Consider the following 19,571-nt stretch of genomic DNA (forward strand, 5'->3'; position numbering starts at 1 on the left):
ATATCCAAAGCTTCTAGCTGCCTGAGGAGGGGGATGGTGTGGACTTTCAACTGTCAACTTCCCACCTCTGGAGAGTGTGTAGTTCACATTAAGTTTCTTCAAATGATAATACTTCCAGAGAGCACATGTCCATCCAAACACAGTCATATGATGTGTTTATAGAAGCTTTTTAAGACAAGCGAAAACCTGGAAACCTGGAAATAACCCAATATCCAACAGACATTTGTTTAATAAACCAAATCCCCAACATGTATCCCTTTATAAAATGGATAAATTGCCAAATGGTAACACAATTAGGTACTATATTACAATGAGAAAAGAACACATCACTGTTATAGCATGAATGCATTTGTAACATAATCATGTCAAAATAACCCAGGCATAAAGGAGCACATATTATATGGTCTATGCACTTTATTATATTAACTCTAAAACAGGAAAATAAATGAACTGTTAATGACTCACCAGGGTTTTACATGTAAATTGAAGCTGACACCCATATGTACACATGTATCACACCTTCTATGTTGAAGTATTAGTATAAAATAGAGATTGTATTACAACCGGAAAACATGAAGTTGGGGCTCCTTAACTCTTGTGTTTTGAGGTAGATTTTACATCCATGTTTTCAAAGAATGTGTATTAGTCCATTCTCATGCTGCTGATAAAGGCATACCTGAGACTGGGTAATTTATAAAGGAAAGAGGTTTTATTGATTCACCGTTCTGTATGGCTGGGGAGGCCTCAGGAAACTTACAATCATAGTGGAAGGGAAAGAAAGCATGTCCTTCTTCACTTAGTGGCATCAAGGAGAAGGCTGAGCAAAAAGGGGAAAAGCCCCTTATAATAACATCAGATCTTATGAGAACTCACTCCCGGGAGAACAACATGAGGGTAATCACCCCCATGATTAAATTACCTTCCACCAGGTCCCTCCTATGACACATGGAGCTTATGGGAACTACAACTCAGGATGATCTGGATGGGAATACAGCCAAATCACATCATTCTACCCCTGGCCTCTCCCAAATCTTATGTCCTCACATTTCAAAACAAAATAATGCCCTTCCAGCAGTCCCCCAAAGTCTTCACTCATTCCAGCATTAACTCAAAAATCCAAGTCCAAAGTCTCATCTGAGTCAAGGCAAGTCCCTTCCTCCTATGAGTCAGTAAAATCAAGAGCAATTTAGTTGCTTCCTAGATACAATGGTAGTACAGGCATTGAGTAAATACACCCCTTCCAAATGGGAGAAATTGACTAAAACAAAGGGGCTACTAGCCCCATGAAAGTTCTAAATTTAATAGGGCAGTCATTAAATCTTAAAGTTCCAAAATAATCTCCTTCAACTCCATGTCTCACATCCAGGTCATTCTGCTGCAAGAGGTAGGATCCCATGGCTTTTGGCAGCTTTGCTCCTGTGACTTTGCAGGGTACATCTCCCCTCCTGGCTTCTTTCATGGGCTGGTGTTGAGTTTCTGGGCTTTTTCAAGTGCATGGTGCAAGCTGTCAGTGAATCTATCATCCTGGGACCTGGAGGATGGTGGCCCTCTTCTCTTAACTCTACTAGCTGTAGAGCACCCCAATGGGGACTCTGTATGGGAGCCCCAACACCACATTTCCCTTCCACACTACCATGGCAAAGGTTCTCCATCAAGGTTCCACCCCTGCAGCAAACTTTTGCCTGGACATCCAGCGCTTCCATACGTCCTCTGATATCTAGGTGTAGGTTCTCAAACCTCAATTCTTGACTTCTGTGCACCTGCAGGCTCAACACCATGTGGAAGCTGCCAAGGTTTGGGGTTTGCATCCACTGGAGCCACAGCCTGACCTGGTACCTTGGCCTGTTTTAGCAATGGCTGGAAGGCTAGGATGCAGGGCACCAAGTACATAGTCTGCACACAGAAGAGGGCCCTGGGCCCATCCCAGGAAACCATTTTTTCCTATTAGGCCTCTGGGCCTGTGATGGGAGGGGCTGCCGTGAAGATCTCTGACATGCCCTAGAGGCATTTTCCCCATTGTCTTGGCAATTAACATTTGGGTCCTAACTTCTTATGCAAATTTCTGCAACCGGCTTTAATTGCTCCCCAGAACATGGGTTTTTCTCTCCTACTACATCCTCAGGCTGTGAATTTTCCAAACTCTTATGCTCTGTCACGTCGTGAATGCTATGCTCTTTAGAAATTTCTTCTCCCAGGTCATCATCTCTCAAGTTCAAGGTTCCACATATCTCCAGGACAAGGGCAAAATGCAACTAATCTCTTTGCTAAAACATAACAAGAGTCACCTTTGCTCCAGCTCCCAAAAAGTTCCTCATCTCCATCTGAGACCACCTCAGCCTGGATTTTATTGTCCATAACATTATCAACATTTTGGTCAAAGCCATTTAACAAGTCTCTAGGAAGTTCCAAACTTTTCCATATTTTCATCTTCTTCTGAACCCTTGAAACTGTTCCAACCTCTGTCTGTATGCAGTTCCAAAGTCACTTCCACATTTTGGGTATCTTTACAGCAGCACCCCACTCCTGGTACCAATTTACTGTATGAGTCCATTCTCACACTGCTAATAAAGGCATACCTGAGACCGGGTGATTTATAAAGGAGAGAGCTTTAATGGACTCAGTTTTGTAGGTCTGGGGAGGCCTCAGAAGACTTACAAAAGGGGGAAAAGCCCCTTGTAAAGCCATCAGATCTCATGAGAACTCCCTCACTATCATGAGCACGGCATGCAGGAGACTGCCCCCATGATTAAATTCAAGATGAGGTTTGGGTGGGGACACAGCCAAACCATATCAGAACACTTCTATCACATCACTTCCTCTTTATGTTGTAGTTAACAATTTTGAGTTAAAACCAGACTGCTGCTTTGAGAAACAAACCCTATAGTCAGGGCATATAGAGAGGGCATTCTGTCCATGTCCTAAGGGAAATGTTTCATTCAATTTAAATATTCTCATCCTCAAAATGTGATAAAAGTGCATCCAAGAGTCACGGGAGGATAGATTATGAGAAAGACCGATTAATGCTGACCTTGAAGTACGAGAAGTGCAGAAAGAGGGAAAGGAACACCTATCCTGTGTAGATGAGGGTCAGATATATTTCCAAAGCCAGAGAATCTGGGTCAATTGAGAAGGAGGGAATGTGACAGATATGCAAATTTGGATTGATATTATATTAATGAATTCTTGATTATCCACATGGTGACCTACAGCAATAATAAATGTACACACACTGTAAGTTACATAGGCACATCTTTAACCATCTCCACACTTGCCAGGGAATGTTAGATAGGCAGGGTGAATGCACAGTGAGTGAGATTTCTGATGGTGCAGAGGAAGAATGCCAAGGTTGCTAAGTTTTTGTTTCTTTTCCACTGAGACTCCTCAGCTGGGTATGTTTTGGGGTAGGTATGGCAGCACTGTGACTTCTGTGGCTTTCCTTTGAAGAAGTTGTAATGTGTAATATTTTCTTCTAAGAGATGACACAATTATCAGTCTTCTAGCTACGGTTGGCTAAGTTCTGATACCTTCCTGTTGGGGAGAAACTGTCAGAAGTTGTGTTTTCATCTATATTCTGAAAGTGCCTCATCCTTTCTAGTGTTGAAAAGATTGATGCAAAAATAAAGGAACCCACAGGAAAGTGACACTGAGATTTCTCAGGACTTTCTTACTAATCTTGCTTTTTCACCTAATGCATGAGAAGACAAAAAAGTTACCTTTGTCATTTTGGTTTTTGTTTTTATTTCTTTTACTTTACTAATCTTTTGAAGAATCTTGTACTTCACGTCCCCACATTACTGTGGTTGAAGGGGAACCTTTCTATCTGAAATATTGTTCGTGTTCACCTGCACATGAGATTGAAACAATCACCAAAAGCTGGTACAAAAGCAGTGGATCACAGGAACGTGTGGAGCTGAATCCAAGGAGTTCATCGAGAATTGCTTTGCATGGTTGTGTTTTGGAGTTTTGGCCAGTTGAGTTGAATGACACAGGATCTTACTCTTTCCAAATGGAGTGAGTAACCCTTTCTTTTTAAAATGTATTTTATAGCCCTCTTGTCCTTTGTTCAGCAACTCAAATATGCACTCATCTTAAAGGTCAGATAATCAGCACATCTTTTTCTTTTCTACTCTTCCTACAACATGAAATACGTTGTTCATTACAGAACAAAATACATTTATTTCTCTCTGCTTATTTTCTTAGTGACCTTAAAGAAAGGAGATTACCTTAATAGGGTTTCCTTTTAGGGGATTCTTACCAATGGTAAGTAATGATTGCATGAAAGTCAGTTTTAAAATTCAGCCGCTCCTGTTGTCTACATGCCCCCAATCAAATGAAATCAGCGGTTCGGACTTCACGATAATATTAATGTGTTGTGAAGGGGGCAGTGTCAGCTTCCTGGGTGGCATCCTTGGTGGGGAGCAGGGATGGGGTTGATGCAGACACACACTAGTCCAGTCTGCAGGGGCTCATGGGGAACCAGGTGGCAGTGCTAGTGGAGGATGTGTGTTTCCAGCAGCCAATTGCAACCCACAGCTGGGGGCAGTGAGAAAGGGCAACACAGAAGGGCTTTGCATTTTACTCATGCGGTGGCCCTAGATTGTGCCAGGATACTCATAATTATGTTGGATAACTTCCATTAAATGAGCATAGCCAACTGGAAGCATCACCCACACTTACTGAACATGTTTCTTTTTAGATGTACTTACTTACCTACCTACATGTGTAGGTATTTTTATAGAGACTTGAGACTGACCTGTAGGAAATAGCTCAGGGCCAGCTGAAGGTGATGGTGTGCAGATTTCATATGTAGCAGATTTCTTTTGGAGGCACTTCTAGAGTGAGTCCTGATCATTATCAACCGTGCTGTTGAGAGCAGAGTGAGCTATCACTGTGAAACTGTGGTAGTGCTCCTGTGGTTTTGCACCAAATTAGGTCACTTTTGTTTGTTTTTATACATAGGAACTCCCAGGCATCAGAAAAAAATTAAGTAACTCTTTTGATAAAAACCAATACATCTTTAGGTGACCTTTAAAGAGGGATAATTACAGAAATGGGTCACAACTGAGATTTTTCATAACAAGCTAAGAAAGAATGAATACTCACAAATGGGGTAAAGGAAACAGATGAACAAACACTGCCCCCCACAAACTTCTGACTCCTGATTGAATGAAGGCATGATTTAAAGGAATAAAGTATTCTGGACAGGGCTGAGAGAACATGTTGAGAGGAACAGCCAGGCATCCATGATCATCAGTTGGAGATAACAGAAGCAAATGGCATTGGCCATCTTTCTGATATGGGGAGTAGAGAATACAGCCTGGCTTAGGAAGCAACAATGGAAGCAAAAGATCGAGGCAGGACATCAGAGACATGTGGAGAGACAGGGTAGCAGACAGGAGATGCTAAGAAAAACGAAGTGTCGGCCGGGCGCGGTGGCTCAAGCCTGTAATCCCAGCACTTTGGGAGGCTGAGACGGGCGGATCACAAGGTCAGGAAATCGAGACCATCCTGGCTAACATGGTGAAACCCCGTCTCTACTAAAAATACAAAAAACTAGCCGGGCGAGGTAGCGGGCGCCTGTAGTCCCAGCTACTCGGGAGGCTGAGGCAGGAGAATGGCGTGAACCCGGGAGGCGGAGCTTGCAGTGAGCTGAGATCCGGCCACTGCACTCCAGCCTGGGCGACAGAGCGAGACTCCATCTCAAAAAAAAAAAAAAAAAAAAAAAAAAAAAAGAAAAACGAAGTGTCCCAGAGTGGATATTGGAGACTGATCACTATGAGAGTAAAGTGATGAGGAGAGAAGCAGCTTTGACAATGGCCTTGAAAATAAATGGGATTCTACATGGAAGCAAGTTGTTTTAGACACCCAGGAGCATGAAAGATATAGACATCTTCAAATATAGCATAATTAGTAAGCAGTATTTACTGCAGATTGTGTGTGTCTGCACACACATATGTGTTGTAACTTAGGTGTGTAAGCCTTTGTAGTTTGATGTGGGATCTATCAGTGAACAGACTTTACACCTGAAATTTTACCATTAGAACAGTAATTCTTTAGTTTTTAGGAGTCCATTGCTAATAATCAAATGCCACTGAGGACTGATCATTTAATCCTGCACTGAAAATCACTTTATCCCACCAAATTTTAAGAAAGAAATCAACTAAGAAGGAAGGGGATACAAAAGGGAGCGTTTTTCAGTGATAGAGATGAAGAAATGAAGGTAGAGAGAAATGTACACATGGAAATCTAATAAACCAATCCTAGACTGACTGACAGTGAGTTCAGCTTGGTGAGCAGCCTCAGAAGTGGGGACTGGTGCTTATCCCCTGGTGTGTGTGGACAAAAATGAGTGGTTTTCATAACCAGGATGGGCTGGGCCTGTAGCAGGAAAGTGTGGTCACAGCTTTGGGTCAGTGGGCCTCCGTGTTAACACCAGCCTTGGAGCTCCTGGATGGCAGGTGCAATGTGTTGGTGATTGTGTTCGCAGCGCAGCGTCCTGCACATGGAGTGTCATCAGTCCTCTCACATTTGTTGAGTGTTAGGAATTGAGGATTACAGAGGTAGAGAACAATGTATTCTGAACAAATGGGGATATTCCTTTTAAGCAACAAGTCAGAGAGATCTAGAAATCTCTATCTCTCCAGTTCATTGAGGCCGAAGCTGGGGAGACGTTACAAAAACACACTTGAGAAAAGGTGCTGCCAATGGGATTCTGAATCCATTTCAAGGGCCAGGTAGCTCTATCATGTCCCATGGCCACGGACGCACTGCCTGTAACCATGACAACAGCCTACCACATTCTCTAGTCATGGCCAATCTTTTATAAATTCATGCCCAAAGTGAAGGGGCCAGATTCATTGGATTGTGAAAGCATAGAATTGTGCAAAGCACTTCTGGCCTTTGGGGTCAAATAGATATGCATTTGCATCCTGGCCCCGTCTTGTAGCAAGTGTGTGACCTGAGTGAGTTGTTTAACCTGTCTGAGATTTAGCATTCTCATCTGAGCCTAAGGAAAACAGTCATTCTCCCTTGCACATACATAGTCTGATACCTGGAACTCAGTAAGTGCTAGTCTTTTCTTCCTTCTATCCTATTGTAGACCTAAAGGGGAACTGGAAGAGCCTAAGGTGGGCACAAATGTGTCAGGCATAGAAGATAACTTAACAACACGTGTCTGCTGTATTTAGCAAATGAATCTATACATCACAGGTGCAGTGGAAGAAACATCAAATTTGAAACATTTTCTCTTTAAAAACTTCATTTAAAAAATACTGTATTTTTTTCCAATTCTAAATCACCAATTTTTTTTTTTTTTTGAGATGGAATTTCACTCTTGTTACTCCGGCTGGAGTGCAATGGCGTGATCTCCACTCACTGCAACCTCCACCTCCTGCCTCAGCCTCCCAAGTAGCTGGGATTACAGGCACCCGCCACCACACCCAGCTAATTTTTGTATTTTTAGTAGAGACGGGCTACACGTTGGCCAGGCTGGTCTCAAACTCCTGACTCAGGTGATCCACCTGCCTTGGCCTCCCAAAGTGCTGGGATTACAGGTGTGAGCCACTGCACCTGGTCTAGTGATACTCCTGATCATTAATTTCTGATGAGGAGTAACAACTACTATAAAATCTATTCATACTCACCTTTGGTCAGTAAGGCATTTAAAGAGCTAATTCAATTACACTGAGGGCAACAACTCCAGACTTTGCTTTATTCAACACTAAGAGAATGGGACGGGAACAAATTGCCTTGAGAAACATAAAACCTAATGCATATACACACACATTTAGAAAACAACATCAGGAATTTATAGACCTTTTGAAACCAAAGCCACTCTCCCATCCTGGACCAAGACTCTCTGAACTTATCCATCAGCGAAGATCACTGACGTTGTAAAGATCTGCTTTTCTGACATCCATAATATATTGTCTGCAGTAGGATATGTGCATGTGTGTGTGCATGTGTGTGTCTGTGTGTGTGTAGACTGCTCAGATTTTCATTTTTTACCCCCTGCTCCCATGACAGTTGATAAAGTTCTTGCTCCTTTGAATCAAGAGGAGGCAGAGCAGGATTTGCACATCAATGAATCAATCTCTTTAATAAAAATAAAGGAAAAATATCATAACATTGGTTACTAAAGAGAAGATGGGTGATATTTGCAAAGTTTCGGTAGCATTATAAAATACCTTTACACTTTTGTTCCATAGAAATTATACTCAGAAATGGAAATTAAATGTCATCAGAAGAAATAAACACAGCTGTTTCACTGAAAGACAAGTAACTAGTAAAACTGTGGAAGTTAAGAAATTTTTGCAGATAACCTGTGAAAACAGTTACTATCAAACACTGGTCAACAGCACATCATTGTATAAGGTAATGCTTTTATGTTATTTTAACTTTAAGACTTAATGGAAAAGATAAAATTCCCAAAAGAGGGACTGAGGGCTACCATTTGGTCTCATAGCAAGCTGCCTGATCCCACATGACTCACTTGCCCTGTTTGAGCCGAGTATCCTCACTGGCTTGTTGTCAACAGCTGATACATAGTATTAAAATATGTTCCACAGTAGTTTCCCTGGATTTGGTGTTCAATAAATGATCACAGCTGCCTCTCTCACACTCTTCCTTCATTTTCCTTCTCTTTCAATAAGTTACTTTTTAGGAATGCTAGTTCAAGGATTTCCCTTTTCTCCCGTCACATGTACTTAACATGTAAAACTCAATTGTATATGTTTTTCTGAATACATTAGTTCATTTTATAATATTGAAAATGGTAATGCTTTTATAATATTTTAACTTTGAAACTGAAAAATGAAGAAAGCAAAAAGCACTCATAAATCCATCAATTAGAGACTTCGTGCCTTTTTTTTTTCTGTGAAGCATTTGCTTTTTAAAAGTGGTATATTTTATTTTATTGTGTTTTTTCCTCTAAGAATTATGTTGTGACTATCCCTTCACATCTTTAAATGATCTTCTAAACATGGGCTTTCCGTTTTTATGTGCCTGATTTCATCTAACTAATCCCATTGTTATTGGACATTTGTGAATTGCCTATTTTTCACTATTATTTAAAGGTTGAAATGAATACCACTTCCACAGATCCTTGGGTGTTTATATAATTTGTCCTTCAACCAAATCCCTAAATGTAGAATTACCGAATCGAAGGCTGTGAGCATGTTTATGTCTTTTTCTTCACACTATCAAACTCGTCTCCAGGGAGCTCTGCCAATTTTACCCCACACTTGAAAAAAGAATCCCAATTTTCTGTCACCTCCACAACACTGGGAAATAATGCTCCTAGAATGGTTCAAATTGGATGTGAATAATTTCTAAAACTCCTAGTGGTTTTTTCACTTTTCTTAGTAATAAATTAATCTTTTGTGTCTATTTATTGCATCTTACTGCAATCAGGCAATTTTGTGGGTTGCCTGTTTATTTTCTCTGTCTTCTTCAGTTGGCATACCTTTTACTTGTTGAATTTTAAAAGCTCTTATACACCATGGAATACTATGCTGCCATAAAAAAGGATGAGTTCATGTCCTTTGTAGGGGCATGGATGAAGCTGGAAACCATCATTCTCAGAAAACTAACACAGGAATAGAAAACCAAACACTGCATGTTCTCACTCATAAGTGGGAGGCGAACATCACACACCAGGTCCTGTTGCAGGGTGGCAGGTAGGGGATGGATAGCATTAGGAGAAATACCTAAGGTAGATGACAGATTGATGGGTTCAGCAAACCACCATGGCACATGTATACCTACGTAACAAACCTGCACATTCTGCACACATAACCCAGAACTTAAAGGATAATTAAAAAAAAAAAAAAACTCTTTTAGACCACACTATAGGAATTAAGTATACACATACATAGTGTGTGTGAGTATAGAGTATGTGTATGCATAAAAAACGTACACACTCCCATCCACACACAAACACAAATTGTGTAGTTCACGGGTCCCCAATCCCCGGGCCACTCCCCCTCACTCACATTACCACCTCCTGTGAGATCAGCAGCGGCATCAGACTCTCACAGGAGCAAGAACCCTATTGTGAACGGCGCATGCGAGGAATCTAAGTTGCACGCTCCTTATGAGAATCTAATGCCTGATGATCTGTCACTGTCTCCCATCACCCCCAGATAGGACCACCTAGTTGCAGGAAAACAAGCTCAGGGCTCCACTGATTCTACATTATGGTGAGTTGTATAATTATTTCATTATATATTACAGTGTAATAATAATAGAAATAAAGTGCACAATAAATATAATGCACTTGAATCATCCCCAAACAAACCATTCCCCACTCAACCCCTACCCACCATGGTCCATGGAAAAATTGTCATTCATGAAATCAGTCTCTGTGTCAAAACGGTTGGGGACAGCTGATGCAGTTTATATGGAATAACAAATCTGAATAATGTGACTCTGTCATGGAAACTTTTTTTTTTTTTTTTTTTTTTTTTGAGACGGAGTCTTGCTCTGTGCCCCAGGCTAGAGTGCAGTGGCGCGATCTCGGCTCACTGCAAGCTCCGCCTCCCGGGTTCACGCCATTCTCCTGCCTCAGCCTCCCGAGTAGCTGGGACTACAGGCGCCCGCCACCTCGCCCGGCTAATTTTCTTGTATTTTTAGTAGAGACGGGGTTTCACCGTGTTAGCCAGGATGGTCTCGATCTCCTGACCTCGTGATCCGCCCGTCTCAGCCTCCCAAAGTGCTGGGATTACAGGCTTGAGCCACCGCGCCCGGCCCATGGAAACTTTAAAGACCTATAAGAGAGAGTGGTCTGAACAGAACTTGGGAAAGCTAAAGCAAGTGATGATGACATCCTTGAAACTTTTGTTTGTGCCTTATGCTTGAACACTGTTTACTTGTGATTTCCAAAGACAGCTCTTATCTGAAATGTTTTCTAAACATTTGAGTCAGTCCTGAGTTGACTTCACTCTATTTCCCATCAATGTACAAATGTGTTACAGTACATGTAAATTAGTGAGGCATGGTGTGCTGAGTTTTAAGATATTCTGACCGGGCGTGGTGGCTCACGCCTGTAATCCTAGCACTTTGGGAGGCCGAGGCAGGCAGATCACGAGGTCAGGAGATCGAGACCATCCTGGCTAATATGGTGAAACCCTGTCTCTACTAAAAATAGAAAAAAATAGCCGGGCGTGGTGGTGGGTGCCTGTAGTCCCAGCTACTCAGGAGGCTGAGGAAGGAGAATCATTTTAACCCAGAAGGCAGAGGTTGCAGTGAACCGAGATCAAGCCACTGCACTCCAGCCTTGGAGACAGAGTGAGACTCCGTCTCAAAAAAAAAAAAAAAAAAAAAAAAATTCCAAAATGCAGATATTTAAATTAAGAGCATTGATGCACCAAGGATGTTTAGCTAAACAATTGACCGCAGGGCTGAGTATGCTAAGCCTGTTGACTGATCATGACTTCACCCGAGAGCAAGGAGTCTAAATCAGTAGACAATTGAGTAGACAATTTAGTAGACAATTGATTGGAAAGGAAAAATGAAGAGTCTCTGATCTTTTCTGTAGCTTGAAAAAATTAGTTTGGCTTTATAAAATTTTGACTTATACATAAATAATTTACTGATGTGAGGTACACATGTGGGTGCTTCACGGGCACATTCTGTGCAAAATGGGTCTAACCCCAGTGGCTGCCAGCTCTGAGGGAGAAGTCTGCGGGCAGTAGGTTCTTCTTGCTTGGTGTTTGCAGAAACAGTGTCCAATCATCAAGGATGGCCATTCAGCCCCCAGCCTTCCCATGTGGTCCCTGCATGGCTCTGGGACCTACCTCTGGGTGTCAGATGTGCTGGATTGAAGAAAGTGGCTTTATTACAGTTAGTATTAATTCCTGTGACATGTATGGAAATGTGTGTGTGAGAGAGAAATGTTTGAGTATACCTATGGATTTGAATATTGTTGATGCATTTCTAATCAGCTCGCTGGCTTCTGGTGGAGAGTGTCAAAGGTGTGGGTGGTCTGCTAGCTACTTGGTTCTCTGAGTAATTCTCCACCCACCCCACTACCCATCGCTGGGATGCATAGTCCAGAATACACAAAACTGGACTGAACATGTATGAAAGAGTTGTGACTCAAACAAGGATTTGTGTTGTAGTGTTCTCTCTCTCTCTGTCTCTCTCTCCCTGTTTCTCTCTCTCTGCAGGTGTGTGAAAGAGAGATGAAAGAATATTGATGAAAGCAGCTACAGTGCTCATGCTGCCCCATGCGCTGCTTCCCAGCATGTATTAATAATGATAATCATACCAACAGCAATGGGACTGCATTTAATTGTTTCAGTAAAAGCAGTACCAAGTCATTGGGACATGTATCCAGGAATTGCTACTTTCCATTCTGTTTTCCTTTTGCTCTAAAGTTATTTAACTCAAAAATTTGGATCATTGTAATTCAATTCGGTTTTTACTTAAAGTATTTTAACTTGCTTTCTTAAAAACAGAACTGTAAAAAGCTGCTGGAGAACAATAAAAACCCAACGATAAAGAAGAATGCCGAGTTGGAAGACCAGGGGTATTACTCCTGCGTGCATTTCCTTCATCATAATGGAAAACTATTTAACATCACCAAAACCTTCAATATAACAATAGTGGAAGGTAAGGGAAATCTTAGAATTGGGAAGAAACAGATGTATTTTAGTAAAATGGAATTTTTCCATTCTTCAAAACTGTGTAGGAATTGAGAGTCCACGTAGTTGGGGTTGTGACCACACCACTAGTTCAAATATAAGGGTCAAAATCTTCCTTTTGATGCTCCTCTACTTGGCTAAATAAACCTTTCTTTTTGGCAGGAAATGAAAATCTATATGAATAAACCTCACATGAGTCAGCTGTCTCTTATATATGGAATTTGAGTAAATTGTGGAATCTTTTGTTGTTGAATTTACATTTTCACTCCACAAGTATTTATTGACGATATCTATACTCAATAAACTGTACTTAGCACAGGGAGGCTGGGAAGCAAGGAAATATGAGATGAAGTGAGCACTGTGCTATTCTCAAGGGATTTGATTATAATCAGGAGAAGTAATAACCTAATGCCACCGTATGAAACAGCATTATCTGTGAGGCTGCAAGAGTGCAGGGGGAAGTTGGAGGAAGGACAGATGCAGGAGGCTCCCTTTGACCTGCGTCTTGGAGGGGGAGCCTCATGAAGCAGTGGCCTCTGGGGAAAGGGATCTTGACTGGGAAAGTTAAGGAACATTGATGTGTTGGTGGGAGGGGAGGGATGCTGGACCCAGGCTGTGTGTGATGGAAGAACAGTATCATGGGACATTAAAGGTATTTAATTAAACCTCACCCAGTGAAGATATTTGTCATAAGGCACAGCTGTTAATTGATCATCCAGTCCCTTCTTGGGAGCTACCAAGGAAATGACCAAATCACACAGCAGTATAGTCCAGATTTTAATATCTGATTGTTGAAGTCTCTTTTTTCCATTGAGTCCAAATATCCCTTCTCGTAGCTTCCAACCACTGCTTTTGATTTGCCTTCAAGAATTTCACAGATTAAATCTGGCGCCTTCTTAAAATGACAGCTCCTTTCCTGATTTGAAGACAGGTGACTTATCCAGTCTAGACTTTTTTCCCCCCATCATCCTGAGAAACTGGAAACTGTAACACTTGTGTGGGTGGCTCAACAAAATCTGTGGGCTCACATTTGCTGCAGCCTTCGCTTTAGCAACGTCTTTCCTTTTCACTACAAGCATATAGCTATACACACCCATGTATTGCCACAGTAACAAATTACCCCAAGTTTAGGGTCTTCAGTAAAATCAAGATTTTGGCAGAATGAATCACTTTACTTCCAGAGGCTGTAGGGGAAAACGTGTTTCTTTTTCTTCTTCTTTTTTTTTTTTTTTTTTTTTTTTTTGAGGCGGAGTCTAGCTCTGTCGCCCAGGCTGGAGTGCAGTGGTGCAATTTCTGCTCACTGCAAGCTCCGCCTCCTGGGTTCACGCCATTCTCCTGCCTCAGCCTCCTGAGTAGCTGGGACTACAGGCACCTGCCACCATGCCCAGCTAATTTTTGTGTTTTTTTAGTAGAGGCGAGGTTTCACCGTGTTAGCCAGGATGGTCTCAATCTCCTGACCTCATGATCTGCCTGCCTCAGCCTCCCAAAGTGCTGAGATTATAGGGGTGAGCCACCACGCCCAGCTGGAAAATGCATTTCTTTGCCTTTGCTTTCTCCAACTTCTAGAAGCCACCTGCATTTCTTGGCTTGTGCCACTTCATTTCAGAGCCAAACACATTCGCTTCCCTCACCCCATCTCCTTTTTGACTCTGACCTTTCTGTCTCCCTCTGACGAGGACCTTGAGACGACATTGTGCCCACCTAGATAATCCAGGGTGATCCCCCTATCTCAAGATCCTTAATTTAATCACATCTAGAGGTTCCTTTTGCCATGTAACATATCATATTCACAGGAACTCGGGAGTAGGATGTGGGAAACTTTGGGGTCTATTATTCTGCCTGCCACAGTCCAGAACCGGGGAAACCCATAACTGAATTTTTAAACTCAAAAACTTAAATTCTATGTATAATCATCTACCCTAAACTCTCCAAATTTTCTTTCCTGTATTTTTAATATCGTATAAATCTCTTTTCCTTTGATACTTTCAGAACCTGCACCCTCTCTCCCACCATCTTTGCTTTCCGCCCATCAGCAGCTCTTTCCTTCCTTCTTTGATGAAGCTGTAGGAATATCCATTATTAAAAGGGTACTTGCTATGGGCCAGGGATTGTGCCAAGTACTGGAGTTGAATCATGTCATATAATCCTCACAACAGCTCTGTGAGGCTGTGGCCTTGGGTGAGTTCATTTCTTAGTTCCTCTCTGCCTCAGACTCCTCACTGTGAAATGGGACAGTAATGGTTCATCCCTCATAGGGTTGGCTGAAGATGACTGAGTGAGTGTGTGTTCAGCTCTAGGATGGCTCCAGGGACAGCAAGAGTTCCGCTGTAATGACCATCTCCCATTGCTGGGTTCCCAAACCTCACCTGCAGCACAAGCTGTTCTTCTCCCATAATTGTCCATCTTATTTTCCTTGTCTTCTTGGAGAATGTCAACTGAGTCTCTCAGGACTCCACTCAAATGTCCCTCCTCCTCCATGCCCCCATGGTCTCTTGTTTGCTTTTCTGATTGCTGTCAGAATTGTATTACATATGTGCCTCTGTCAATAACTTGAAAAGTTTCTGGGAAGGTTTGCCCTGAGTTCTGTTCCTCATCTTTGCATCTTGAATACCTACGATTGACACTTGGCACATAAAGGTGCTCATTACATGCCTGTTGTGTGCATCATTGAGACGGCAACAACTCCTTTGATGCCACATGCAGCAAGAAGTCTAGACACTTCACCATCCTGGCTATTTTTATTTGGATTTGGCGAAGTTTGCCACGAGTCTACAGAAATTAGAGCTTGGAGTTGGAGAGGACAGCCAGGAGGTGTTCTGACCTGTGTTGAGGACGGGGGGGCTCTGAGCTCCCACCTTCTCCATGTTGTGTCTTTATTACAGTCCCCTTGCCTTCGCAGATGGAGACCTCTCAGCTGCTACGTAGTGACTGCCGTAGTGATGGAAAGGTGTGACACCTCTCCTCCCCATCTTAAGTCCCATGACAATGCTCCCATAACAAAAAACAGATTAACAAGGGGCAAGCAAAACAGATTTATTTAATCAAAGTTTTATGTGACATGGGAGTCTTCAGAAAGGAAGACCCCAGGACCGGGCGTGGTGGCTCACGCCTGTAATCCTAGAACTTTTGGAGGCCGAGGGGGGCGGATCACCTGAGGCCAGGAGTTCAAGACAGGCCTGGCCAACATGGCGAAACCCCATCTCTACTAAAAATACAAAAATTAGCTGGGTTTGGTGGCGGGCACCTGTAATCCCAGCTACTTGGGAGGCTGAGGCAGGGAGAATTGCTTGAACCCAGGAGGTGGAGGTTGCAGTGAGCCGACATTGTGCCAGATGCACTCCAGCCTGGGTGACAGAGCGAGACTCGGTCGCAAAAGAAAAAAAAAAGGAAAGAAATGAATACCCCAAGACTCAGGAAAACCATTTTTTTCTTTTTAAATGCTTAGGTTCTAGAAACATGGACAGTCATGTAGAAATGTGATTGGACGAGAGGGTATGACCTAATGCTAATAGACTGCGTGGGGAAACTCGGCAAGACCTGTCCAGATTCTTCTTGACCTCTCTGTGATATTTCTTTTTCCTGGGTAGAGAGCAGAGGGTCTTAATACTTACTGTCAGACCAAAGAAGGCCAAAGAATTTATAGCCAGCTCCTAGACAGAAAGGCAGGAGAAGGTTAGAGTCATGCTCCTAGGTTCTACGGCTTACTTTGGGGAAAAGGATTCTAGTTTTTATGATCTGCCTTTGGGAAGAGGGAGTCTGGTTTCTAGGACTCGCTTTGGGGAGAATGGGGGCATGAAGCAGGAGGGCAGGAGAAGGTCAGAGAGATCTTGGTTTTGAGGCTGCTTTGAGGTCTTCAAATGTGCTTTAGTTTAAAGTACTCAGCCTGCCAAAACGCCGTACTTTGGGCACTGTTTTTGGAGCCCAGGAGTACCACTGCCTTCAGCTCGTGCTCGTGAATCACAGCCACCTGAATTCCCACCGGGCATCTGCCACTTTCCTGGTCTCATGCGCTGGCTGATCAGGTGGTGTCTCCTCCTACTGCTGATGACCTCTATGCCATGTTGACTCTGATAGCCTCCTAGGTAGACTGGTCATGTCAAGGGCATGAACTACGATGTTGTTTCCTTCTGTGACCTACATGGGACTGCACCCTTCACTTTACACCAGTTGTGCAAACTCAGGGCTGATCTAGGTTTCCAATGATATAATTTGAGTGTTAGTAGACAGCATCCTTTGCTAAAGATGTCCTTCACGCTGCCCCTTCTCAAGTCTCCCATGTAAGTTTCTGGGGGAAAAAATGGATCCAGAGAAAGGTAGTCAGTAGCAGTTTTCCCCCTCACACAGAAGTTGCCTCCTGCGGCCGGGCGCGGTGGCTCAAGCCTGTAATCCCAGCACTTTGGGAGGCCGAGACGGGCGGATCACGAGGTCAGGAGATCGAGACCATCCTGGCTGACACGGTGAAACCCCGTTTCTACTAAAAAAAAAATACAAAAAACTAGCCGGGCGAGGTGGCGGCGCCTGTAGTCCCAGCTACTCGGGAGGCTGAGGCAGGAGAATGGCGAGAACCCGGGAGGCGGAGCTTGCAGTGAGCTGAGATCTGGCCACTGCACTCCAGCCTGGGCGGCAGAGCGAGACTCCGTCTCAAAAAAAAAAAAAAGAAGTTGCCTCCTGCCCCTTTGTCTTTGAATTCAAGCCCATGTTGCTTCTTATTGTCAGACCCGAGAGTTGGTTCTTTCCCTGGATACATCTCAGCTCCTCCTGCCTGTCTACCAGCATTCCAGGCTTGCCCAGAGACTCCGAATCCCAGGAGAACCCAGTCCTGACTCTCAACCCCGGGGTCCACTGTGCTGGTTTCATTCTCCTATTCTTGCTCACGTATCTGCCCACTGCATTCTCCACTGCTCACTCTGGCACTGTACTTTCTGAGAGGGCTCAGGGAGGTGTGGGAGCTGCAGGAGGGCTCCTGAGTCTCACTGTACTCCACTCAACCAGGCATTCTGCTTGCTGAGCACCTGCAAGTCCCAGAGGGATGTTCTGGACCTTGCTTGGGAATGCCCCAAAGCAGCGGGGCTACTAGCAGAGAACAGTCCTGGTCATGAGGAAGGTTACCAATGCGGATATCAGGGCTAACGATAACTTAACTATGCACCAGTTTAAATCTGTGACCACAGCTGCTCTTAGGGTTTGCAGTTGCCAGCTGCCTTAGGCAAGAGCCTGCTGGGTGATGACTTACTTCCCAAGCATCACCAGATGGGGACTGAGGGAGCAGAATTTATGTGTGGTACTTCCAGTCAGGGTCAGAAGCCACTCAGGAGCAGAAGCAGACCTTGGGCTATAGGCGTGAACTTACCAGCAGGGCCAGGGCCCAGGTGAGGCTCCCAGGCACAATATTGAAGGGACACTGCTCTTAGCATCTTGCCAGGGAACGGTGGGCACCTAGAATGAGGAATTTGCTTTTCTCAACCTGTCTTGTCTCTGCACCCTGTAAATCCATCACTGGCCAGCTGAGGAAGACAGATGGAGGGAATGGAGACAGGGCAGAAAGGCTCTTCCCGGTGATATTGCATGGTCCAACTCTTGCATGTTTGATTGTCTGGGAGTCAGGCAGCAGTGGATGGGCATCTTCCTCTGCCTTTTAGTTAAAGTGAGCAGAAGCTGCAGATTTGAGTGAGAGAAAACCAGATGCAAGGTGCTTTCAACATCTCCGTCACCATGGAGTTGATGGAGAATGAAACAATAAACAATATGATCTGTGACCTTTAGTTAATGCAAATAGGAGTCAAGTGAATGTAAACCAGTAACTATTGGAATCTTTGTTACATGAAATGAGCATATTATCATAGATGCTTCTCTTAGAGAAGCTCAAGGCAACACTAATACATTTGTCTTTTCTTTTGTCACTTCTAGATCACAGTAATATAGTGCCAGTTCTTCTTGGACCAAAGCTTAACCATGTTGCAGTGGAATTAGGTATATTTCAATATATGTATATTCTGCATTTATAAGTGGGGGACATAATAGAGTCTTCCAAGGGTAAATACAATACATTATTGAATGACACCAGATACACATTTCATATTTGCTGACTAACATTACAAAACTAAAAAAAGGGTGCCATTTTTTGAATCTTGCCACTTTTAATCTGACACAGTGTCATTTCAACCTTTTGGAATTTGTAGTGACTTACTTAAGGCCCACAGTATGGTATATCTTGCTGAATGTTCCAAATGCATTTGAAACAAAGGTATATTCTATAGGTTTTGGTTTTACTATTCTTGAAGTGTCAATTTGGTTGAGTTCGTTAATGGTGCTGTTCAAAACATTTATATCCTTACTAGTCTTTTATCTGCTTGTTCTATGTGTTGCTGCAAGAGACGTGAATATCTCCAACTATTATGGTCAATATGTCTCTATCTCCTTTAGTTCTGTCAATTTTTGTTTTATATAGTTTGGAGCTATCTTATATGCATACACAGATTTATGCCTGTTGAATTAACACATTTACCATTATGAAATATCTCTCTTTATCTATCATAACACTTCCTCTCTCAATGTGTAGCTCTGCCATATGAAATAGTCACACCAGTTTTCTTTTGCTTGGAATTGGCATATTTGTCTTTTTTTTACATCCTTTTACTACTAACATTTTTTTTTTTTTTTTTGCTGTATACATAAGTGTCTCTCATAAACTGCACGTATTTGGATCTTTTTTGAAATCTGGTCAATATGGTGTTTAGTCCATTTGTATATTTAAAATTACTGTTACAGTTGGTATATCATATATGCATGATATAAAAATATTCAATTTATTCTTTTTAAAATAAATTACACTTTGTTGAAAATGACCAAATTTCCATCTACTTGCTTATCTTTTCCTCTGTTTTCTTTCAAACAGTTATTTAGAGTTTTTATCTGCTAAATTCAGCA

The 19,571-nt window shown here is 42.7% G+C and overlaps 1 protein-coding gene across 2 annotated transcripts in view; it reads left to right on the forward strand.

Moving 5' to 3' along the window:
• IL18R1 (interleukin 18 receptor 1) overlaps positions 1 to 19,571 on the forward strand; it is a 43,620-nt gene that overhangs the window by 9,015 nt on the left and 15,034 nt on the right. For both annotated transcript variants that reach the window (XM_050753272.1, XM_050753273.1), the window contains exons 3-6: positions 3,768 to 4,011; positions 8,208 to 8,373; positions 12,459 to 12,612; positions 18,552 to 18,614. In XM_050753272.1, the coding sequence (XP_050609229.1) occupies positions 3,768 to 4,011; positions 8,208 to 8,373; positions 12,459 to 12,612; positions 18,552 to 18,614 (627 nt within the window). The remainder of the gene's footprint in view (positions 1 to 3,767; positions 4,012 to 8,207; positions 8,374 to 12,458; positions 12,613 to 18,551; positions 18,615 to 19,571) is intronic.

Source organism: Macaca thibetana, chromosome 13 (genome assembly GCF_024542745.1).
Source record: "Macaca thibetana thibetana isolate TM-01 chromosome 13, ASM2454274v1, whole genome shotgun sequence".
Lineage (NCBI taxonomy): Eukaryota > Metazoa > Chordata > Mammalia > Primates > Cercopithecidae > Macaca > Macaca thibetana.